The 26,182-nt window shown below is 38.3% G+C and overlaps 1 protein-coding gene across 1 annotated transcript in view; it reads right to left on the bottom strand.

The window, feature by feature from the left end:
• Positions 1-26,182, bottom strand: part of SOS1 (SOS Ras/Rac guanine nucleotide exchange factor 1) — a 43,244-nt gene that overhangs the window by 5,691 nt on the left and 11,371 nt on the right. Inside the window, exons 4-17 of the mRNA XM_058020737.1 lie at positions 25,764-25,928; positions 24,163-24,372; positions 23,581-23,724; positions 21,747-21,857; positions 21,539-21,637; positions 10,753-10,880; positions 9,314-9,969; positions 4,905-4,986; positions 4,553-4,675; positions 4,292-4,395; positions 2,889-3,111; positions 2,115-2,234; positions 1,638-1,800; positions 1,183-1,300 (exon numbers count right to left, since the gene is read on the bottom strand). Of these exons, the coding sequence (XP_057876720.1) occupies positions 1,183-1,300; positions 1,638-1,800; positions 2,115-2,234; positions 2,889-3,111; positions 4,292-4,395; positions 4,553-4,675; positions 4,905-4,986; positions 9,314-9,969; positions 10,753-10,880; positions 21,539-21,637; positions 21,747-21,857; positions 23,581-23,724; positions 24,163-24,372; positions 25,764-25,928 (2,446 nt within the window). The remainder of the gene's footprint in view (positions 1-1,182; positions 1,301-1,637; positions 1,801-2,114; positions 2,235-2,888; positions 3,112-4,291; positions 4,396-4,552; positions 4,676-4,904; positions 4,987-9,313; positions 9,970-10,752; positions 10,881-21,538; positions 21,638-21,746; positions 21,858-23,580; positions 23,725-24,162; positions 24,373-25,763; positions 25,929-26,182) is intronic.

Raw genomic sequence — 26,182 nt, 5'->3', positions numbered from 1 at the left:
TGACTGGAACACAAGGACTTCTTAAAAAATTTAATTTGTGCACTACAATTATTTAGAAAACCCTTAGTTAGGGTCAACAAGAGAATTGCACCTCAGCTTCCAAGAAGGGCAACAATTTAAATATTTTAACATGCCTTGTTGCATCAATGTCCCAAAGTCTGTGCACCTTTCTGTGGTTTAGGAAGCTCACACAACTGAACACTAAAAGGGGACACTGAACAGGAGTGCTTTCTCTTAACTCCTCTTCTCCATTAGACACCCCAGCTAAAGTCCAAAAATGATTTTCAAGTTTTATCCTGGCTTCATAATTGCATCAAATAATTTGAAGATTAGGAACTAAAAAGTGCTCTCCACTTCACAGATCATGTGTTTGGAATTGTCATTATGACTTGACAGAAATAACTGAAGCTATTCACATGTGATCCTGCTAACCTCTACTCATCTCTGAAGCAGGACAGAAGGTTTCTTAGTTGATCTTATCTTTCTTTGCAGAGCTCTGGAGTATATCTTTCCCCAATCTGTAAAAGGCCAAAAAAGCCATCAACACTATTTTCTTCCAGTTTTGGCCTGAAGCCTATGTTGGACAAGTGCACTGTCCAGACTTGGAACTGATCAGTAGCAAACATTTAAGTGGATGCTTAAGAAAAGGACTGACATGTGCTTAGCATCACAATCTGCTAAATGTCAGCAATCCACTTCAAAGAAGAACTGTTAAATCTGATGATAAAGAGGATTTTGCTTTCCAAACTCTGTTTCTACAGAAATAAGACTTTTTAATAGAAATGAGACTCTAGCTGTATTTCCTGGAACACCTGATGAGGAAGAGGATATTTCTTTTTCTCCCAGTCAATGGCAGTAATATTTCTAATGACACCACCTTCTACTGAGAGTATATCTGGTTGTAACAGTTCAAACCACACTCAAAGTAAAAATCAGCAAAAATGGATATTGCATGAAAGAGAATTTTGCAGATATACTTATTTTTACTTCAAATAATATCTTCCATGAATAGTCACTTTAGGGTTTTTTCATATATTTGTGTCTGGGCACCTGAAATTCCAACCCACCTGTCCTGTTAAAATGGACTTTTCTCTCTGTTGTTCATACTCTGTTTAGTCCTTTAGCTCAATAATTTCCAAATGTTAATGTAGGACATGGCTCATCCAAACCACAGGTACTCACCAAAAAAAGGCACACAAGGAGGATTAATGGACCTGAGTTTTGCCAAGTATTTCTTATAATGGTCCTCACTCAGCTCATAAGCTTCTTCTAAGATCTTCTTCTGGCGACTTGGAATTTGCTTAAAAGAGAAATCAAACAGGTGATTTGGAAAGAGAAGATAAAGGCATGGCCCAGCAACACTACTGAGAGTAACAGTCTCCCACTGGCACTTGAATTAGGGACCATGAGGACACTGCCCCACCATCCTGAGACACCTTTCTTAAGTGGGGATGGATTTCTTGCTTCTGAAACCAAGGAAAAACCCTCTCTCTTACACCATGGTTGATTCATTTCTTGGGGGATTTACTTTCCTTTCTCCTTGGAATCAAATGCCTACTGACAAGACAGGCTTTTAGTGCAGCCAAGGTACCCTGCATGACACTGCCATAGCACAAGTAGAAAATATTTCACTGTACCTCAAATGTGTGATCCAACCTATAAACTGCTGCGGAGTTCATAGCACTGACAATCTCAAGGACACCATTAAAGTTGTTTAGCTCTTGAAAAACTTGCAGGATCTCAATTATCCGGCTCACTACAATTACTCTCTCCTCTAGGTTTTCTGTTTCTACAATGCATCTAAATACACAAGAACATTGGGGTTTGTATTAAAGCACTGATGAGGTTTCCAAAGTCAAATATTAACTTGTAACACAAACAAATATGATTTTATCAAATTACTTGAGGTAGTTCTGAAAATGTCTTGGAGATTTGAAAATATTCTAAGAATACAAAGCTTGAGACCACTATGTTAAATTTCTCACAGGGACCAGTTTTAGCATCTAAACACCAAAACAGGAATTCTCCTAGAAGAGAATTTTTCACAGTATACTTGTGAATGGTCTGTAGATGTCCCAATATGGAATAGGTGCAGATTCAGGAAAGTCACTTACTTTTCAAACCACAGAGTTAGGTTAGTTGTATGCCTTATCATTTTGAGAAGGTTGGGAGAATTAATTTCTTTATCTTCCTTTGTCCACACACTTCCAACTAGTTCTGATGGCTGCACAGCTCTGGAAAAGTAGACGTTTTATCAAAAAATGTAACTAAAAGCAGGAAGGTATTATTTTTCCAAACCCTCTTGATTTTCAATGAATTTGGAATTCATATTTAGAAATAAATTCTTAAGGTATTCCTTCTACAACGTTAGGCTGCCCTCATGACTAAATGATATTTCTACGCTTCTTTTTTAGACTGTAGATATTTCTTAATGTATGTCACTCTTAACCACCTCTGTTCATCTAAATGAAGAATGAAATCTCTCATTTCATTCACCATAACAAAACGTGAGCTTCCACTACCTGAATAATTTCTTAGCTGATGAGATCTGACATGTTCCTTAATTTGCTACACAAAGCAGGATGTGAAGAAAACTGATTTAATAACTGTTCATACATATCAAAGGTTGATCTACTCAGAAAATACCAAGAGAAAGCTGGAGCACAAGACAATCAACAGTATGCAACAATCACACATACTGGGGACTGGGGAGGATAAAACAAATATTGTATTTTAGAGAGCTTCCTCTGAAAAATGGAAATTAATATACACCACTAGTAAAGTCCCTTAATTTCTGTGGGGCTTCACATCAGAGGCCCACAGAAACAATTTCAGGCATGGAGAATATTTTGGTTTGTGCCACGTGTTTCTCAGTGGAGCAAAGTTACCTGTAAAAATCTGACTCCAGCAAAGTGAGCTGCCGAGCGATTTCTATGGGATGCAGAGTGAGCAAGTCAAAAGTCTCTGTGTGGCCTGGTTTGCTGATGTGCCACTCAATTGCTGGAGGGGGGCTCTCAAAAGTGATGTTGTGGCTCGGCCCAATGGCTTGTGCCTGCTTTTTCCTGTTGATTATCTTTGTGATGGATTCAACCCACTTCTTCATGGCTTTGCCTGGCACACAGAGAAAATTACTATTTAGTTAATACTGTTTTTCCTAAGACATCAGTATTATTCAGTAATCAGTAACCCAAAACCTAATAAATTAAAGCAATCATATATTCTTAGGATTGGCATTCTCTACACAAATGTAGAAGTATTCAAAGACAGAAAGAATTCCTCAACAACCAATGCTGAGCACGACTTTGCCCAAGCACAAATGAGAACACCCAAATTAGACTCCTGCCCTGATTTAGGTGCTTTTCTTTCTTTTCTGAGTTTACAGTGAGTTTTTGGGAACAACCTTGTTTTGCCCAAAATGCACTTCTGCAACACCTTGAACTTTCTAGTTTGGGTAAGAGCACGTGATTACCTCAGACAACCCAGAAAGTCAAAATAACAAACAGGGAGAAGCTTCTTCCTGTACTGCATTTGCCATCAAAGCTGAGAATAAAATTGAAAGGCCAAAAGCCTTTTTAGCTCTGCATCATAAGAATTTCATGCACCAGTCCATTGAAAATTTACCAGTAACACCCACTGAATTAGCTACCCATTCTCCCCTCTTTTCAGTGGCTAAGTAACTACTAAGTGCTTCTCTGACACAGTCTTTTCCTACAAATTGCTCCTGTGTCTGTCTTGGCTTTATTTAAAAGGAAACAGGAAAAGTGTGTACAATCACAACAGCAAGGTGTTCTACAGTTCTAATATGCACTGTGAAGTAGCTGGAAACTCTTGTTTCAAAGAAATAATGGTTTCCACCATCCAACTTTACAAAAATTACCCCTGTGTTAAGTTTAAAATCACAATCAAAGCAATTATTCTGTCCTGATCATGACTCAGTTCTTTTTATTTTTCATTATTTCCTCTACAGCAGAATTCATTTATGTAATCAACATATTTAACATTATGTAAATTTAATTCCAGTCCCTCTACAACAAAACTCAATTTATGTAAATAACAATCATTATTCAGAACAAGAGCCAGATTTTGAATAATAGTGTGCGTGTGGGCTTAATGAAAGTCTATTTCACGCTCTTTATGAAATATTTAATAAGTATTTAATAATAATAGTATTTATTATTTAATAAGTATTTAATAATGTCCTGTTTTTCCTGAAAGCAAAATTGATCACACTCTGTATCTCTGAAATGGGATGCTTTAGGATAAATGTCAGCACTTAAGGAACTGTAAATACCTCTTACTGTTCCAATGAACTCCTCCAAACGTTTCAGAAGGTCAGCATCTCTTTCAAAGTCATAGAAGTGGTGCTCTACCCAGTGTCGACACACATTTAATACTCTGCAAGAGCAAAGAATAAAGAATCACTCCAGAGTCAGTCTGTCTTCCCTGTCAAAGCAGCTGCAAGAAAGGCCACTGGCAGCACCAGGAGCCAGGGCAGCCAACGGGTGGCACTCCAGAAGGAATTCAGGGTGGCTCCCAGGGATGCAGCACTCACCTCAGCTGCACAGGTTGAATGTACTCTTTCCTAAACCTTTTCAGCTCTGCACTGAGGGGCTGGTCTCCGTTCTCCATGGCAATACGGTCGGCTTCCGTGGGCTCAGGCTCTGGAATTTCAAACCTAGCACAGAAGATGGGTGTAAGCACTAGGCCTCTGTTACACCAGTCTTGGGCACAAGCTTCTGGATATAAACTTGTATACATTTTACTGGCAATCCTTGAATTGGACAACTTTTTAAAAAGGTGTTTGAAGTGACTCAAAACCAACTGGAAAGCCAGAATCTTACACACTCCAAGTAAAAAGAAAAAAAAAATGCACTTCATAAGAACAGTATTTTTAAGTGGCATACCTTTCTATTAGCAAACTCAGCAACTCTTGAGGTCTACAGAAGGATCTATATGTTGTGAGAAAAGTCCGAACAAAGTTGGGATCTAAGACAAAGAATAATTTTACACTTATGTCAGCAATTACCTGTTTTTTTTTTCTTTTACAATAACTTCAGTTATCTGTTAAAATTAAGGATGTCACCCTATCAACTTACAGAGAAGATGATGTAAACCAAAATGGCTTTGGTAACAGTTCAAAACCTCCTAAAACAGTAATACAAAGTAGAACTTAAAACCAATTTTCATTCTGTTGAAGGTTCACAGCAATAACTTCCCCCTCCCCCAATTGTTAAAAGACAGGAGTCTTCTCCAATGACTTTGAAATTAATGAATAGATGGTTTTATTTATGAGTAAACAACTTTGCTTTTGACAGTGACTGGGACATGAGAGCTCAAAAAACACATCAAGTCACTCTGCACTGGATAGAAATGGCCTCTTCCAGGGGAGAATACTTCCCCTAAACAGGCACAACTGATAACTACTCATGGTTAAGGCAGCCTAGATATTTTTTCACCTGACAGCTATGTTAGAGGTTATATTTATTTCACCTCTAGAAAATCAACTGATTTCATTTAAATTGACTAATTACATATCAATTAATTTAAAATATGAAAATGTGTCTTAAAAACAATCAAAACAATCAGAAAACCAAAGTGTCTCTCATAATTACAAAAGCAAACCCATTTGTTTTCAAATATGAGGAAATGCAGTGACAGTTCACTGGCACTGCACACAGCTGACTAGAAACAAGGCTAACACTGTTATCACTGAACAGAATTAATGAGCACATTGCAACAGCTTTGCATATTAAATCCATATCCAGATTTGAAAACCAAACCCCTACTGGTAATTGTCCTAACACAGAGTGGCTGAAGAGGAGCTCACAGGACTTGAAGCAAGAATTCCTGTAGGCTTAACATGTAGGATAAAAAGACTGCATTATTTGACCTAATGTTCTACTGGATTTGTTTCCTGCAATATGGATTTTTAAGAGCTGCTTTAAAATCCTCCTTAACTCTTTACCAGGATCTTGTCCATTTGAATGAACATTCCAACTTCCTTAGATCCCACTGAGTTGTTCATTTGGGCAACAGTTTACTGTGATGTGCTGCACACCTTAACTCTGCCATGTAACACAGCATTTCCTTGCAATTTTGTTGCATGATAATTCTCATTCCTTAAACAATTAGCTATTCTGCTTCTCACATGTCCTCCATTACCCCATTTTCCTAATCATAACCCCTTTCCCACCAGTCCTTGAAACTGTACAGTCCAAAATTATTTTCAAAGGCAGAACTCCCATACTTTTTGCACAAAAAAGGTCATCCCCGTTCACATCATCTTCATCATGAAAATACACAAATTCTGCTGTGCTAAAGAAGCACTCATGCTTTCACAGCTTGCAATCTGTACACAGCATGTACTCTAAATAAGAGATTTTGTCTACATGAAAAAAAGAGCTTCCATAGCAATTAAGATCTTCAGATCAATGCAAGCTCTGAGTTGCAGCTATTGTTATTTACAGGTAGGGTCAGCAGATAAATCCACAATACACACTGAATTTCAAACCAAGCAGATCAGAAAATCAAATCTAACTTTGTTATCTTACTAGCAACGACTGTGACTCAAAATAGTGTACAATATATGAGTAACTGTTAAAAAAATACAGACAACACCAGTTAGCCAGGATGTCTGCTCATGTGATAATTCTCTCTTCAATGCAGCCAATTTGAAAGCTAAAAAAGAACAATAACTGTTCTATGAGGATTTATAAATAATCACCCTTGAATTCCTTAAGAAAGGAAACGGACACTATGATGACGCACAAGCACTCTTAACATATCTAAGCTTTAAAAATAGAAGAGTGCTGCCCTATAGATAAAAAAAAAATGCCATGACTTTAAAATGTTGGTACCACCTAATCCAGCTGCTCTGAATCAAGAATTGGGCAAGAGGAGATAATGAATGCAAAAACACATTAAAACAAGGAAAACCCACCACAATATGCAAATAGGGTCAGAACCTGAACTTCTAATTGCAGGGCAATTTCTCTCATGTAAAAATACATGGAAAACTGCTTTTGCAGAGATTTCTCTCTTGTTTTGCTGCTCCACCACAGGATAGTTTGGAGAGTCTGACACACCTTGCGACCAGGTGGCCATCAGGGCTGTCTCCCTGTCTGAGCTGTTGCAGAAGCTGGATGCCTCCCACCCCTGGCAGAATTGTTTCCTTAGAGCTTTCCCTGATGCACAGCAAAGAAATTTTGGCTGAAAAAATGGTTTCTCATTTGTCAAGAGGGTGAGGGATGACAAATAAAAGGTCCAACATCCGTATCTACAAATGAGGTGGACTGTGTGGATCTTCATATATTACAAAAAATTGAGACCTGATTTGACTACAGCAACAACTAAACTGCAACAGTTTGTATGACCTTTGCAAAGTATATCTGTAATTATTTCTTACACCACTTGACCTACAAAAATACCTAGAGAAAAGCCACAGCTATAGTAAATACTGTCTTTAAACTGGCAGATCAAGGGCTGCCATAACCAGGCACACTGAATTTCAGAAAAACTGACTCAGAAAGGTACACACTTGCTGTTCTGGCATCTGAATATAAAGCCAATAAAGACTTTAAAGATCATCATTACAGATAGACAATTCTGTGTGGGGCAAGAAAAGCATTTCTACAGTCTGTAGCTGTTTGGTTACATATCACCAAGGCACTCATCCTCCCAGGTCTCCAAGCAGAGGAGAAGCCTTGCACTCAGCTGATACATGTGTGAAAGAGCTAACCTGGTACCCTGGTACTTCTGGAGAACTGCTGCCCTTCTCACTGCATCTCACAAGATGCAACAAACCCCTCAATGATTTACATCACCAATGGATCGTGTTTCCTGTACAACAGAGCATTTTTGGTTGAGTCACTCTATCTTTTATTTCTTTGCTGCCCTGGAAAAGACTGCACAGAATGGTGAGAACAATGATGTTTTTCCTCACAGATAACCAATTATAAAACAGAAGGTATAGAAGATAAGAGTGTTGAGAAATTATGCACAATGTAGCAATGCAGCATCACATCCACTAAGATGATTAAGGCTACAAAGACAAGCTACATACATTATAAGACAACTATTTTTATCCTTTTGGTCAAAGTCTTTCAGGCCACCTCTCAGAACCTATATTCTCAGTTTTCTCATACAATACTTTTTGCTAATTCTTTTGCAAAGGCAATATTAGATTTAAAAATAATAATAGAAAAGTGTTTCCCTTTCTCTAAGGCTGAGTTGTTTGATTTAACTTTCAAGAGTTACGACATAAATTATGTCATAAATCATGCCTATAAAATACAAAGCCAAGAGCTAGAAGTTTAAAAAGTTACAAGAAAATGAAAACAGCTACAAAACTGCTCAGATAAAAACTGCCAGCACAAAATTGCATTTGGCTTTATAGTAAACATTAGGAAAATGAAAAGAAGAGCAAGAATAGTAATGAAGAGATTAAATATAAGTATTTTAAAAAGTAAACAGAGTACTAAACTATAGAAATTATATTCTGCTTACTGCTCACTTCTTTCAAACAAATATTCCTGATCTATGCAGGGTATCTAGGACTGAGATGCAGAAGAACAATCTACAATTAAGAGTGTAAAAAGGAAGAAAAAAAAATTGTTGAATATGAAAAGCACCAATATCAAGATGCATGAAGTTTCAGAATAACTGACATACAGACAGAATCAGGACAAAAAAAAATCCAAACCCCAAACTTTGCCTATGCTTTGCAGCACAGCTTATGAAAATCCTGGGCTACCATCAAGAAGAACCCCATACACTGAGGTCAGCCTGGATAACCACATAAATGTCTAACAAGACTTCAACACAAACAGAAACCCTAAGTCTAAAGTCCTTTAATCAAATCCTCACTGAAGTTCTGATCAAGGCAAAGCTCTGAGGACAAAGTATGCAAGTGACTGCATCTATCAAGTTGATATTGGCCCTTCCATGGCACGCCAGCATGGACACAGCTGATAGAGTACAACCCTGAACTGAAAACACTGAGCCCATAATTCTCTCCCACAATGCTGGCCCTTCCTGTGTCACCCAGCTTTAAAAGTCTGGAGGGAAGGCAGTTCTTGTAGGCTGGGGCACAAAGGAAAAAGTATTGTCTGGAGCTCAATTGCTGCAGGCTGCAGGCTCCCACCCCCTCCCCTGCATGAGAACAATCTCATGCACATGTAATATCCCATGTGAACTGCCAAACATATTCATTTTTTACTCATTTTATGTATTTTGCTGCATGTATTTAACACAGAGAGAGAAGCATGAACTAGTTACTACCTGGAGTTTTGGCTGCACAAACCAAGTGCCTCACCTGCATACATGTGGTATGTCAGCCTCTCGATGAGCTTCACAACAGTTCCTGCCTTGATGATAGGGATTCCAGATTTGGGCTGCATGTTTTCTTCAAACACAATATTCTCTTCAGAGTCGGGTTCTGCAAATCTATAAAGCTCAGGATTTGGAAATCTCATCTGCTCCTCTTTTTCTTCCTGTAACATTGTTACATCCAACATCCTTTCCAGCGTGCTTCTATATTGCAAAGATATCAATGCTGCCATCCAGTTGTTTTTCTCTTCAGCTGATTTAGCAGCAAAAATAACACTGTTCTCATCTTTTAAGATGATTTCAAAAGCATGTCTATACTCATTAGTGTCATCTTTATCATTGATTTGTACCTTTCGCATGAAGAACTTCTCCTTGAGTCGATATTCTGCATTGCTAGCACCAGGGAGTCTTGGCTGGCCATGATTTGACTTACAGCAAATCATCAAGCCATCAAAGAGGAATATGTGTCTCTCGTGCTTTGCTCCTACACGTGTGAGTGTTCCTTCCATGATGAACTCGTTACAGCACTGTCCAATGTCTTTACCCTCCCAACCATCAATATTTTTCTGGATTTCATTCATTTTCTTAATTGCTAGCTGCTTCCCCTTCATCTGCTGAGTATAGAACCGGCATGCGGATTCACTTCAGTGGAGGATGGGAAAAAGGCAGCCTGTTAGTACACATGTTTTTAAAAAAACACAACCACCACTAACACAAAAACACCAGATCATCCTTCTGAGAAGTGAGGATTGCACTGAGAATGCAATTTCATAATTCAATATCAGCACCATTGCAAAGTCTTGACTAAAGCATCTCATCTGATAAATTTTCTACTTATCTTCAGCAATAGACGTTTTACCTAAACACAAACAACCAGAGGCAGGCAAGCTGTGAGTGCTCCTTAGCCCAACAAGTCACTCACTTCCATAACCAACAGAACAATTCTAGATGGCATTAATATGAAGCAAGTACATTCAGAAAAAAAAAAAGCTGCTAACTGCATTCATGTTCAAGCCTAAAGGTTACCCTTGGCAGCACAAAAATTGTCTGGCAACAAAAATATTGAAACAATTTTAAGAGTAGTTTCAAATTCAAGAACATTACCTTCCAACCACACAGAAAGGTACTTTTAGAATATTTTGAGGTGGATATTTATTATCTGAGCACAATTAACCCACCAAAGCCGCAACTTTCTACTTACCAGTGAATTCTCAGAACGTCTCAACTACCAGTTTGCAAGGACACATAGAAATTAGAACTGTTTTAAAACAATAACAAATTATCTTGGCTTTGATGTCACTTCCTCTGAAAAAGCAGGCTTGTCACAAACTATTTTGTTCATTGTTTACTAAAAGAGGAAACCGGGAGCCCTGGATTTATAGCAAAGCATTAAGAGCAGAGAGCAGAAAAAGCGGAAACGTTTACCTAAGCCTTCGCTTTGCAAGGCTTTTGGAGCATATCCGTTCCATACTGCTTTGAAGATTTAGCAGGGCAGTTATTGCTTGCTTCAAGCACTCCTTATCCTCTTCATCCTCACTTTTTTCTTCCAATTGCTGTGAACATTGAAAGTCAAAGACAGGAAGTGTTACAAACATTCTGGCACGAGCAAATCCAGAAGTTTGACCCAGGAAGAAGAAATCTAACATTCTGCTGATTTTCCATGTTCCTGCTTGTTATAAAAGTTAATGGTAATAACCAGGTGTGTTACTGACACAGGTGAGAGACAACTCTCAGCTAAGAGCTTAATCTCATTAAAATCCAGCACAGTCACTAAGGTCCCCCAGATACAAACACACTCAGAGATGCAGTATTTATCTCAAACTGGTCTGATTTCCCTTACAGCTCCTTACTGGAACCCATTTCAGGTGTTAAATCCTGAGAAGAACAAGAAATTAAGGAGATCCCCATACACACCATACTACAGGACAAGATCAAATCAGTCCCTAACACATAAACATCCTGGAACAGGCAAGCTGGACCCAAAGCTAAGCAGAATTCCTTCATCACATCTAAAAATAGAAGATTACAAGGACTCTCACCTCATGAATAACAGCCTAATTTATAAATCAGGTGGAAGGGGACCTTGGAAATTATCTCAAGCCAACCTCCAGCACAACTGCAGAGCCAACACAAATCAAGCTGCCCAGAGCCACAATGAGCCTTGAATTTAAAAACGAAACTAAAACTGGATAAGAAGGGTTAACACTTAATATTTTGTGTCTAACTACTGTTATGACAGGTAAATTTTTAAAACAAGATTTGCCATGCTTAAGATTGCTTAAATTGAAGATTTGCATCTCAAATCTTCATTTAAGCACTAAAATGTTTCACGTGAGAGAAAAAATAAGTGACTACAGTTGTGGCTTAGATGTCAAACCGAAACAACATTTGCAGAATTATTAACAGACAAGCATTCTAGATTATCACACACCAAGAATTAACTCCACACAATTGAAGGATTTGTTTTGGTGGTAGAAGTGAAACAAAGGCCAGTATGAACCAGAATAAGACACCCTTGCAAAAAGTAAAATTGTGCCGTTTGATTCCAGTGTAAAATATAGGTATTGTCCTTAAAAATCCAACAGAGTACAAGAGTCATATTTGATATTTTAATGGGTCAGAGAACAGCACTAATTTTTCCCTAACTCGAGTTAATCATCCAATGCAACAGCTGTCAATGCCAAAGACTATTTTATTTGTTTTCAGCCATAAGGATGACTACAAAGTTTATTCTAGGCAGCTTTGGTTCATGTAGTGTCATCTCTTGTGCTCTCAACCTAAGCAGCATTAGGTGGGAGAGCCTACTTGAGTAACAACCACTGAAACAGGTCTGAGAATGCACCACAGCAAGCATTACTCCCCAAAAGATCTTAGGGACATGACATCATCCAAGAAGGAGCAGACTACCCTCTTAATATTCCTCTACTCTCCAGATTTAGGGAGGCATCATCTCCCCTTTGCTTCAGTTTTGCAGATCTGGGTTCAGAGAGGATTTCAGACCAAGGAGGGAAGTCCACCACTGGCAGAAGTCTTGAAAGAAATCTTTGAAAAAGCTGTAACTACCTTTAAGACTTTGCGTCTTTCCTGCACAAGGATTCAGAGAAGGCTCTTTGCCTTGTGTGCTGCCTTTTTACAAACTTCCATCAAAACAGTCTGGCTGGATTTCCTACAATTTCTAGGTTGCTACTCTTCAGCAGTGGAAGAGATTGTTTAAGCCAGGTCTCCTTGAAAATACGCCTTACTAGGTCCTACAATATTCTGTACATTCTCTTCAGAAACAAACTAATAAAGAGTAACATTCATTACTGCAAAGCATTCTGCTCTTATGTTGCTTTTTACAGCAACCTCTCTCCAGTTGCAAAAATGTTGGTATTTATCCATGTCCCATAGCAAAACACATATTTACATATAGAGAAAGCAGTTAATACTTAGAAACTAAATAAAAATCCAGTGAGTGTAATTATGCTCCAGGTTTAACATTTAGAAAGTGCTGTGCAAAAATCTGTGCTGTATTCTGTGTAACACAAACACAAATGGCAAATCAAGCAATAATCTGAATCACTATGGAGACACTTCTCTGGACACAGGAATTTGGAAGTTTATATGCCAGCATGGTACTGTACAGTTACCAAAACCAGACTTAACTAGAACTCAGTGTAAATTACAGCAATGATTTCATCTTACATTGTCCCTGGACAGTTCAGAAAAGGTGGAAAGTGAAATGGCATAACTGGAAAGCATCCAGAAAGTTTCTCTGCAAATCTCACTCGTTCTTCTATAGCTGTGCAGTGCCCCCTAATGAAGAAACCAGGGAGATGCTAAGTAAGTGGTGAGGGGGTTTTGTTTTGGGGTTGTTTGCTTTTGTTTGTTGTTTTTTACAGAAAGTGCACTATATACTACAAAAAATATTATAATATTATGTGAAGGAAGTGCAGACTTCTGATTATCAGTAGTATTATAGAGATTGTGGGTTTTAACAATCTTATGAGAAAATATTAGCTTATCATTCATGTGATTCACAATACTCCAGGCCCAAGACCCTGTTCATTCAAGGGAAAAAACTTGGAAATTAGACTGCTAGGGAAGTCTTTAACAAAAAGAAAGTAGTCTACATTCTAGATCACAATTTCTGAAGAGATACCAAGAAATGGAAGACAAGGTATTTTGTTCTACCTGTTGCATACCACAAGGATTACATATTTATAAATTCCAAAGAGATAGAAAAGAAATCCTTCTCATGCAATGCACAATTAGACTGTGGTAGTTAACCTCTTATCCTGTCAGAGAAGCATCTCTCTGGAAATACAGTGATAGAAAATACAGAGGAGAACCATAGCAGCAGGTGTCATGACAGATAGGAAGTCTTGTACTTCAGGGTTTGCATCACAACCTAGACTTCTGCCTTCCCAGAAGATGAAGTCAAACCACTGAAATTTGTAAACTGCAAGTTCCCCAGTTCCTCTGGGAATCAAGACCACAGCTTCAATACACAGAAGACAGAGCTATTTTGTAATCAACAATAAAACCAACAGGGTTTCTTCTCTGAGCAAGGCAGGCAGGTCTGCTGGCACTTGGACATAAACCAATACTGGAAGGTGGCTCAACAGCACAGATACTTGAGAGCATCCTCTGACTTTCTGTAATTCCTAAAAAAACCAAAAAAACCTCAGCCCAAAGCAGCAGAGTACTGGGGACAAAAGAAAGTGTTCTCATATCTAAAAACTTTGAATTTTTAGAAAGCATCAGGAAATAATCTGGGACAGTAAATGGGGACAACTGCAGGGAACACTATGCACTTCTGGAAAATGCTAGCAGACTAAAAAGCAACTCACACTTGAACCTTGAAGGAACTCCACATGCCATATTCCTGAACATACGTACACAACTCCAATACACTGAAATTTGAAAAGTCATTTTGTTCTCATATAAACTCAGACAATCTTGAGCACAGTGCAGTAAAAATATTCATACAGTTATGTTTATTTAGGTCTACATTGCAGCAGGAGTGTTGGTTGCATTGACAGTGGAACAGAACTTAGTATCTTACTGAAGCAATGATAAAAACCTTTTCTCTACTCAAAGTTTAATTATGTCTTCTCAGTTTAATTTTTAAAAGTTACATAAAATAGCACATATCAAATATCAAACCTCAGACATCAGACAATTAGCTACAAAAAGCCTTCATGCATTCTCTTGGAAGTACATTTCAAAAGGCCCTCATCTTTCATTTCATGTTATGTTTAACTCATAATATAAAATATGATCAACTCATCAGGAAGCATACTGGACAAGTAAAGCATCAAAACAGAGGAAAACAAAAAGCATTTCAACTTTTAGTACAAGATTCCTTGTTCCTTCACCTCTTTACTATGTGACTGAAAAAAGATCCTAAATATATGTTGAAAATTCAAGTACATCAAATGTCATCTGAGGCCAAAAAAGGTAAAAACATTTGGGCTAAAGAAAGATATGAATTTAAGGAATTGTTACTTTGATTATCCAATGTGAACATTCTCATTTGGGAAGGGGTGTGCGTGTATGTGTAAAATTAAAATAATTATGTTTCAGAATTGAATTACATTACTCTGAAGTGCCATTTTGAAAATCAGGATGGACACTGAGGAGAAGTCAGGAAGACCCATTGAGAACTGTTCACTACACAAGTCTGTCAGCTGATGTTTCACCAACTCAACAGTTCAAAAGGTTTCTTATGTGGCCAATTTGCCATTAGCATTCCCATAAAGGGGTACAGCCTGTCAGAAGATCACATTCCAACTCTGCTCCAAGGCTACAGCACCCTACTAAGTGTTTTACCTGGTGTCTCCTCAGCAGGAAGAGGTGCAAGTTTGCTCTCAGTTTCTGCAAGTTTGCTCTCAGTTTCTGCAGCTGAGAAGGGATTCAAGTATGCAATCAATGTTAGGTTACACACTCAGCATCTCCTGCACCAAGGAAGGGATAGAAAAGCAAAGTCTTTTTTTCAAATGTCTTCTCTGAGGCTTTCACAAAACTACTTCCTAAACATTCAGAATTTTTATAGGCTACTAGCAGCCATTTATGCATTCCATTACTGGGAATGGCTACTTTGCCTATAGGAGGGCTTGACTTCTCAAAGTACAGAAAACCCATTTGCTCTGCATTTTTCAGAAATATGGGGTTTGGTTTTTTGGGTTTTTTTTGCATGTGCTGATGTCTCCTCCACAGCAGCATCATTACCTTTCTGCAACAAATGTACAAGTTCACACAGATCCTTCCAGAGAGTTCATGCTCTGAAACTCTCTTCTCTCTTACTGTCACTTTGGTTTGTCTCATCACTATTAGCAGACCTGCAGAACACATTAGAAATTCAAAACTCATAATTTAGTTTATAACATTTAGTTAGATCAGTATTTGAAATCTCATTTACCTACGTGCTTCCACACTTTTAATTGAGGTCTTCCATTTTCTTCCCCCAAATTTTCCATCAAAGTAAAGATAATGCAATTTAAAAACATCTTCCCTTTCTGTTTTGTAATTCCAAAGTGGATTAAAATCCACTTTTTCTGCTTCAAAACAATTCAAGTCTAATCTTTGCCAGAAAATTTTGCAAGGCTGTAAGCAAAACTGGATGACACCTCTATGTTTGGACAGAAATGTATGAATTTTTGAACAGAAATGTATGAATATTTCGATGCTATGTAAGGTGAATGTACAATTTCAGAGATCATTCTGAGAAGCAAGGGTAAAATCCTGCTGATTTTAAGAGGAACCCTGGTGGTTAAGTAAAAAAAAACAGCAGGTGAAGTGAAATGAAACAGCAAATGACAAGAACAAACCATAAATGGTGTTTGTTGTTCCACGTGTGTTTGTTATTTCCTTCCTGTTTCCCTTGAATATCTTGAAGTATTGACAGAAAACATAAACCTCCACTGCTATAAGAGAAACAAAAAAAGCTGGCAGTGGGATTAAATCCATAGCTCCATATCCAGAAGTATTCCCAGTGAAGAGATGCAAGCATATGGAAGTCTCAACCACTGCACTACCTCTCTCCAAAGATCTGCCTTTTGTACGCAAGGTGGCAGGAGAAGAGGACAGGGAAATACAAGATGGTTTTAAAAAGATTAGGCAACAATGCAAGTGTATCAGAGACTGTATCATGACTGCCATAGTCACAAAAACTAGGAGTTGAAAATCCCAGGTAAAATAAGCTTCTTAACATTCAGTCCTCGATGGATTTTGTCAAAACTTTTATTTAGTAGGGAAAAAAAAAGAACAAAATTTGTGCAAATTCGTGTAACACCCATCCATTTTCATGGGAGCTTGGCCTTGGGTGTTCAGCACAAGCTGCTGCCATGAAGTTGAAATGCTCTCCACCATCACTAACAGCAGCCACTGAAAAGTGGGAACAAATCAGTTAATACAGCTCTTCTAGCTCCCACAGGACTATAGAGCATTTGCCATGCAGGTGGTTCTGGAAAATTGATTGGAAAACAGGACTTTGGAATGCTACGGTTAAACACGCAAGTGAAGCTGTAAGTCTGGAGTTCAGGACATGCTTCATTTGACTTCCCAGAGAAGTCTGGCCCTGTGACATCCTACTCCTGCCTCAAGGGATCAAAGTACAGCCTTTGCTGTTACAGGGCCAGCAGGATTGACTGACACAGCTCCAGTGCCACTGAGGACTGGAAGGCAAAGGGTCACAAGGAACATTTTATGCTCACTTTTGTTATATTTTATCCAGGTTTTGCAGAAAAGCAATTTTAGAGAGATAATAGAAAAAATATTCTCAGAGGTACCTATTTAGAAAGAAGATTATTAGAAATTATTAGAAAATTTCCTGGAAAGAGACATTTGCTTCTCAAAATCCCAGATACACCTGTGTGTAAGGAAAAAACCCTAAGAAGCAAAACATGCAGCCCCATTACACCTCCACAACAGATGACACAAATCACTGACAAATGAAGTGACACCCATGTGCACAGATTCAGCTGATACAAACACAGGAAACACATCAACGAGTGCCACAGCTAGAAAGAGAATTAAGGACCAATTAATTCAATTAACAATAACCAAATTTCTGGGAAAAGTGCACACACATCCACAAATGTGTGACAAAGTTTTATTTTTCCCTATCAGCTTCTCCCTTTTGGCTGATGAACACACAACTGACTTAAGGCATAAACTCACTAGCACTTAAAGGAGAAAAGAAATAGAAATACTGTCAATGAAACCCCACAAGCAAGAAGTAAATACAGAATCTCATTTCCTCATTTCACCTGGTTGTATCAGCTCTGGCTTCTACCACATGACACAACTCCTGTACCTTTACAACATTCCAGCTGTAATACAAGTCTTCTTCGCTTAACAATATGAAGTTTCTTAAATTTTTTACCTACTGTCACATTCTAGGAAACCTCTTCTTAGACTTCAGTCCAAATTTTACATCATCCCAGCTTTTTCTAAGAAACACCTAAATACACCAGGTAGTCCTTATCACTCGCTAGCAACAGTTTGGTCAAGCTACACTTCCTTTAACACACAGACCTCCATCTGTTACAGAGACCCAGAACTACACATTATTTCCAGTGGATCTAATAAATCATCCACATCTGCAGCTACATACAAAAAGATATGTCAAACTTTAATACTTCTGCTTTTTATTTATTTCAAATGGTGCTGTGCATACACGTTACTGTCCTTGGAAAGAAGCACTGAAGAAAAAAAAGTGATTTCAGAAAGTAAAATCTTGTGCTGATATTAAGTGAATAGATTCTAGAAATAATTCACAGCTAGTTCAAGTCCATGATTTACTGGTTTTAGCAGTAATTAAAGGATACTTTGCAAATTGACTAAAGCAACAGAACCTGATAATCACAGTGCTCATACTGAGACAAGCAGCCCAGACAGTGTTGTGAGACAATGATCTATAATTGCAGATATTGTAAAACCATTGCAGACTGACAAAGTTCAACTAATTAAGACTGTGATTCTCCACCCTGGGCTGGGTTACACCACTTACAGATGGCATTGCAAACCGAATTCACTCAATTTGTTACAGTCTGGAACACGACACTGGTGAAACAAGGCTGAGAATCAAAGTGAAGTCAAAGCCCAAAATACTTTGGGATGAGCTGCCCAATAAAACACACAGCAAGAAACTCAGGACATCAAACTCAAGATACTCTAGTCCTAAACTAACACTGTACTACCTTGTGCCTCCTTCAGCAACATGTAACAAATTTAATACCAACAGGTTGGGAAATGGAGAGGTTATCATCTTGAAAGACCTTGCCAAACCAGAATTATTATTTTTACCATTAGCATGGTGGAAGAGGAAGACAAAATGTTCAAGTGAGGAGTATTCCTACTTCAGCTGAATTGCCAGTCAGTAAAATCTGAAAAGTTACTTATCATCTAAGAACAAAGTTTGAGAAAAAATAAATAAACATAATAGATGCTGCTGTGAAATGAAAGTATCCTGAGATTTTTAGTATATTATAGACAGAATTCCAATTAAAATAGAAATATAAAAAATATTAGCATTAATTTAAAATATTAAAATATATTAGCAAAGAGATGATAGTTACCATTCCTAAGCCATGGGACACAAGTCTGCACTTGGCTTAAAAAAACCCCAACCACACAAAATCCCTACCAAGTTCTCCTGTTGCCCAAAATATATTGTTTTATATAAGTAAAGTTTATATATGCTTTGCAGCATTTCTACCTGGAAAAAGAAGAATTTTAAAGTAATCTATTCACTCAATGAAAGAGTATCATACATACATACATATGTGCAGCATTTGAAACAGTGCCCAATCCAAAGGTCTTGAAAATCTCATTTTTTCAATTACTAAATATCATAATAATGATTCTATACTCATTTATTATCTGAACATCTGCAGAAAAGTGCAGTTTCACACAAAGCTGCTATTTTATGTAGTTCCTATATAAAAGTTTGAGGACTTTCAGGTTGGTTGAAGGAAAACACAGCTCTTAGTCCTACAGTAATTACCCAACAATGTAACAGCAAGAATATTCAGCTAAAAATAGAACATGCATTTGTGCATTCCTGGTACCCTGTCCAACTTCAGGAAGGCTTCAGTTTCTAAATAGGATAACCTTTAGTGAATAGAAATTTACTTTTTTTGGTAGTCTGGATAGTTAGAAGGTAACTGAAATGCGTTTTAAATAGATAACTTCAAAATATGCAACATTATAGAACACATCTCAAAGACAAATGCTAACCTCTCTATCCTTAAGTATATCTATATTCAAGAGGAATCAAATGTTTTTCCACATGTTACTTTGCCAACATTTTATCTCTTCATAACCAGAGGTCCATTATCATAGCATTTTTGACTTGATTATTCATAGACATGCTTGCAATCACTAACTCAGGCCTCTCATCACACAAGAGAATTCAATATCTTGTATCAGTGGAACTGTCAGGATGATATAATTGCACAAATATCCTTCTGTGGCAGATAAAAATCAAGCTGGAATCTGTTCAAAGATTCCAGATATAAGGAAGAAAATATTACTGCTAGCAAAGACTATTTGAGGCAGGGATTCATACTGAACTGCACACTGATGTACTCATTGACAGCTGAAGATGCTGCCACCTGAGATGACACCTCTCTCTTCATGTGCACCTACTATCCCTCCCTGTGTACATGATGTGTGTGCTGAGACCACACTGACAGGTGCCCAACTAAAATGTGACATGAGCAACATGGTGGGAAGAAAACCTGGGAGCTTGTTATCAGATACAGAATAAAATCCAGCACAACAATATCAGACTGACACAGGGTAGAGGAGTGTGTTTCTGTGTGTACAGCATGAATGTGAAAAGAAGAATTTTTCACACAGCAGAGGTGATGAGTTGCAAAAAGACTGATAAACTTTGGAGGAGAGGGGTCAGCTTAGACTCTAGCCTGCCCTAGAAAAGGCAAACACAGGCTGCTCCCTATTCCATAGGCACACATGTTCTCCTTTCCCCCCCTAAAACTGCCAGTGGCAAGAAGCAAGGCAGTTGCCTGGGTGTCACACAGCACTAATCCTTCATGCTTTGTCCATTAGGTAATACAGTGCCATGTTCACATGCAAGTATGCAAAGCCCTCAGTACTGCATTTTGACACTGTGAGATAACAGCATGAGCAGAGACACCTTATGTCTGTCTTTATTGTACAAAACACAAACAAGCTGTGTCAAACCTCACTTCCAATGGACTGCCAGGAAAAGAAATGCTTCATATTTTAAAGATGTCTGAAGTCAGACCAAATCCATGAATGAGACAAACAGATCAGGCACACATCCCAAAATTTTTCAAAAAGCACGTTATATAAGACATGCTATGTGACAAAGATGTACATGTAGATCTAAATCACTAAAACTGAAGTTACAACTGTAGACACTTATGCCCAAAGATCAACTACTGGCTTATCCAAAGACAACCAACAAATTCAAGGAAACACAACACATTTCTTAAAAATTGTTTTGGCTTTTTGTTTGCTAGTTTTTTTTTTACTTTGGATCCAAATTTTCATAAATACTTCTTTGGAATACTGTATACCTTGTGAATTTCCATTAAGCCCAAAAGAAGCTCCTATGGGAACATTTTCCTCAAAATGCTTTACAGTCCTTAAGGATCATTATGCAATACTGATAAGTGACCCAGAGTAACATTCTGCAGCTATTATATGTGTATGTTATTGTTACCCTATCAATGCAAGGTCTAATTACAAAGAGCCCAAGTATAAATATTAACCAAGCCTTCCCTTTGAAGGAAAGATATCACCTTTACAATCCTGTGGGAAGTGCACTCTGCAAGAACACTGAAGCTTTTATTAAAATAAAATGAAGCCTGAAGGGGAATCTTGCTGTGATTTCAAATTTACAAAGTAACAGCTTGACATTTTCTGTTATACAGCCATGTGCCATCATCTCCTAGCACTGTTGAAACAGCCATTCCAAGAATATGAGTGTGTAGATCTCTACTACTTTCTAGACTGATAGATAATTTAACAGAAGTAATTATCAGCTGATATTCACTTAATTATAGCATCCACCTGCAGAGCACACAGCCTGCTTTTCTCCCAACACAGCAGTTTAATTATCCACATTCTAGTAAAAGATTTTACACCTGTGTATCCAAAGCTCTCACTTAACACTGAGAGCCATGAAAAAAACCCCCAAATCCCCAAACACATCAGATTTACACAATATTCTTACTTTTAGCAGTTCAAAATAATGAAGACAGTGGTAAACAGGGGCGAGGAGGAGCCGGGGTAGAACATACTGAACAGCTTCTTTAAAGCCTTCACCTATTGACTAGAAACAAAATAAGTTTCAGTCTTAAAGCAATACATGTACTGAAGCAGTAAGACAATGTAATTAACACAGTAATGTCAACAACGTGTCTTATTTAAAGGCAAGTTACCTGTAAATAAAATGCTGCTCCTGGCTTTGATAATTGACTTAGAAAATGATCATGAAACCCGGGTCGTAAAATATCTTGTGCATATGATTCATATGGATCAAATGCTAGCTCCTAAAAAGACAGAATAATTTTACAATCACAGAATCCCAGAATGGCTTGGGTTGCAAGGGACCTTAAAGCTCTTCTAGTTCCAACCCCCTCTGCCAGGGGCAGGCATGCCATCAGTTTACAAAACTGGTTTAACAGATAAGCTTCCATATTTCTTATAGACAATACATATCCTATATAGGGGAGACTTTTCTGCATACTTTTCCCAAAACATCTATAGAGAAGAATCCATACCTTTACGTGCACAGACTCATGGATTAAATCAGCCTAAAAGAGATTTCTGGAAGTCAACTGGTCCAATTCTTTGTTTAAAGCAGTGCCAACCTCAGAGCCAAAGACAGATCCATCATTCAAGCTGGCTGACAATGCTCAGGGTCTCTCATCCTGCTGAGTTCTAACTCTAAGAACAGAGGCATCAAAACCTCTCTGGACAGCCTATCCCAATGTTCAATTATTCTCATTGCAAATTTCCCCCTCTCCTCCCAGTATCTAATCAGGATTAATCTTCTTGCCATTTTCATGTTCTCTCACTCATCTCACAGTTCACAACTGAGAAGAATCTGCTTTGGCCATCCTCACACCTTCCCTTCAGGTAACTAAAGACAGCAGTAAGGTCTCCTGCTTCATCCTTCTCAAGAATCAACAACCCCAGCAGTCTCAACCCTTTCTGCATCATGGGCCCCAACTCCTTAATCATCCTGCAACCTTCACTACAAGCCTATCTTGCCCATCCTGTACCAGAAAGCCCAAAACCAGACACAGCACACCAGATTTGGTCTCAAGTTCTACACAGAACTGCCAGTGACACATTCCCTGATACAACCCAGGAGCTAGTTAGCCTTCACATCCAATCTCCAAGGATCTCCCAGCCCTGGAAAGCAGTGCTGCTCCTCAGCTGAGACACTGCATGGGGTTCTTTGTTCTCAGGTGCAGAATTTCATGTTTGCCTTTACTCAACTCCAAGAGGCTCCCAGAGGTCCATTTCTCAGCAGCCTGTCAGGTCCCACAAGCAGCAGCTCTGTCCCCCTGTGTGTCTCCCCACAATTTGGCAGCACCTACCAACTAGATAAGGCTTACCTCCTTCTACAACACCAATACAGACATTAAACAGTATCAAACCCTGAGGAATGCTGGTGACCTTTGTGCTGCTGATAACAATCCTTTAAAAGCCCGAGAGCTCAGCCAACTGCCCATGCTCTACAATCCAGGCTGCAGCTCCCCCATGCTATGACAGACTGTGCTGAAGGCCCTGCTTGGTTCAGATAAGAGATAATAACTGCTCTTCCCTTTGTCCATGGACACAGCCATCACTCTGAAAGCAGTCAGCTGGACAGCCACAGTTTGTCCTTCAGAAATCTGTGCTGGATTCTGCCAACCACCTTCTAGTCCTTCACATGGCTGGATGTGAAGTCCAGGAAGATGTGCTGATCTTCTCAGGCACTGAGAAGAGGCTGACCAGCTTCTAGTTTTACAGGTACCTCCTCATCATCAACGTTGAGTTTTTTTCACCTCCACTCTCTGAACTTTAAACTGCCACTCTAAAAACTGAGATTTAGAGACTAAAAAGATAAGAGTACTTTAAAAAATGGACAGTCCCTTCATCACAGTGAGGTTGTAAGAAGAGATCTGAAACCAAAGAAAGCCAGATGGAACAGAGATCTAATTACAAGTATTAAAATATGAATAGCAAAAAACCCCACCAAAACACACAACACCATTCTCTTACCTCTGCCATATCTTCAAAACAGCTGCCTACTAGTGGGTGAGGACTACCTTCATCTGTCATTTCAACTGTGTCCTCTATATGACCCAGTAACTTCACACTAAGTTCATGGATGTCTGATATACGACTAAATATATTTTCCACATCCTGCAACAAAACAAGACAAAAGTCAAACGTGCAAAGCTACTCTGTTCTGATGTGAAAGTCAAGAACTTCCTTAAATAGAACAAGATTTTACAGTAATTTTATAATATAGTGATTTATGTAAGATCATAAAATGTATTTTTAAAATAATGAATATATAAAAATATATCAAATGTACATTATTGAAACATTACAAAGAGCAGTGACAGATACCAAAATTACAGGCCTGTAAGTGAACATAAGTACATGGGAAGGTTTCTTCCACAGTCCTACAAAACTTGCAAGTGCTCTTTTACTATTTCCATATCAGAACTCAAGAAAAGTGCTTTTTCTACTGCTGATACATTAAACTCAATAACAGTTAAGTTTGAGAAGTATCCACCTATATTTATAGATATGACAGTAGGTGCCTTTTGTGTCTGTGGTTTGTACAATACTTACATGAGATGAAAACAGTTTGGAGTTGGAGGCATATGGCTCTCTAAAAACTCGGATAATGAGATTCAGTTCCCTTATATACTGTCGAACTTCTGCCATAAACGACTTCACTAGGTCATAATAGGTTTGTTCCCCTGAGGTGGAGGGTTCTTCATCAGATAATGTTAGTGCACTTAAATCTTCTACATCTTGATGGAACATATCCATTAATACCTAGGCCACAGAGAGGGAAATCCACAAAATGAGAATCTTCTCAAGAGTGACTAGTTAAGTTGCCAATAAAGACAGCCTATTATTCCCATGAAATCAGACTGATAAGCAATAAGATTGATGTATTATCACTCTGCAATCAGGTGAGCATTACAAAACCAACATCCATTGCTATGAATTTGCAAGTTATTATTTGCAGTGGCAATTTCTGAAGACTCCCAGTCACTTAGACCAATCCAGGCATCTCTCCAAGAACATGGTCCTAAAATCAATTGCAATTTTAAGAGGTGAAGTACACAAAACCAATTAGCATTTAGCTGTGTTCTATGCTCTGAATCAGCAGTACACAATCTAAGTTTCTGAAGATACTGTCTGAAGTTAAAAGTTGTGTGTATTTTGGCTTTTCAGCTTTAGCTTCACCAGGAACTCACACATGATCATGCTCAGAACCCTGTGATCTACCTGCAGTGAACACTGGCCCAGTTTCTGTCCTTAACTGCTGAGCTCTCTCGTTAAAATGAACCCTTGAGGAAGGGCAGAGCTTCAGAAAGCAGTCCTGTTGCAGAACTACACTCACAACAGGAACTCTAAACACTGTGACTACCAAACGTCCCAATTCATACCCAAGCAAGATTTACCAAGCAATCAGTAACTTAAAGTTCTCAAGAAAAGTGGATCACTGAACACTTCCTCCAAATGTGGAGTGTGAGCCAGGAGTCATTACAATGACTCTCTGCAAGCAGAAAAATGCAGGACATTTTGCACGAAGCCCTGCTCTGAAGCTCTAAGAACAGAAGGTGATTCATGTTTCAGAGTCAGTGACTGTACACAGAACTTGGGTTAAAATGAGAATCCTAACTAATTCTGGGGAAGGGGACATTACAGCATCACCACTGTAGGAAATCACATGGAATAATCCAAGTATTCAAGAAGACCCCACCATTTCTAACTTTCTTTCACAGATACAGTTCTAGCACACTGCTAGGAGATTCCAGGCTGTATTCACCAGGCCCATGTCTCACTACTAAGGAAAATTGGGCTGAGATGCTAAGGAGATGGTGGTTTTGTTTGACCCACTGAAACACCACTTTTTACATGCAATGCAGTCTAAAGTTAGTGCTGCTTCACTGTAATTTTTAAAGTATTCACACGTTGCTGACATTAGGCAGGTACAATCAAGAGAAAGAGAGATTTAACATGCACAAGCAGGAGCTTTATAAGCTCAATTAGCTTTCTGGTAGTTTTGTTCCATTACTGGAACCATATTTTATGACACTAATTTCTTCTTAGAAGATATAATATTCTATGTACTCACTAAGAAAAAAACATTGTCTTCTCAAAATTACCTATAGATTTAGTTGTTTGTTAAGGTGACAAACCAGAGTTGTGCTTACCTTATCAGCACACATTGCTACTTTAATATCTTGTTTTGTAATCTCATAATGTCTTATATTCCGCACATAATTCCCAACCAGCTTTAAGATGTCTGCAGAAATGTATTCTAATACTGCTACTATGTAAACAGACACTTGGTGGTCAATTTTGTAGCCTAGAACTTCCTGAAAAGGAAAAACAAAAAAGCATTCCACTGTTACTCCATTGATGAAACAGACACTGTAGATTACAACTCAAACCAGTCAGTAAGTTTAAGACCCTGCTCAATAAAGATTCCCACATACCCACAGCCTATTTTAGAAATAGAAACACAGCAGTGTGTAGGCCTAGAGAAGAAACAGAAGTGACATTGGAGATGCTGTTCTATTAAATGTGGAAGTGCCAAGAGCCAACTAACTGTTCCAAAAACCTCACTTAA

Source organism: Melospiza georgiana, chromosome 3 (genome assembly GCF_028018845.1).
Source record: "Melospiza georgiana isolate bMelGeo1 chromosome 3, bMelGeo1.pri, whole genome shotgun sequence".
NCBI classification, from domain to species: Eukaryota; Metazoa; Chordata; class Aves; order Passeriformes; family Passerellidae; genus Melospiza; species Melospiza georgiana.
Note: the sequence above shows the minus strand (reverse complement) of the source record. Positions and strands in the feature narration are given on the sequence as shown.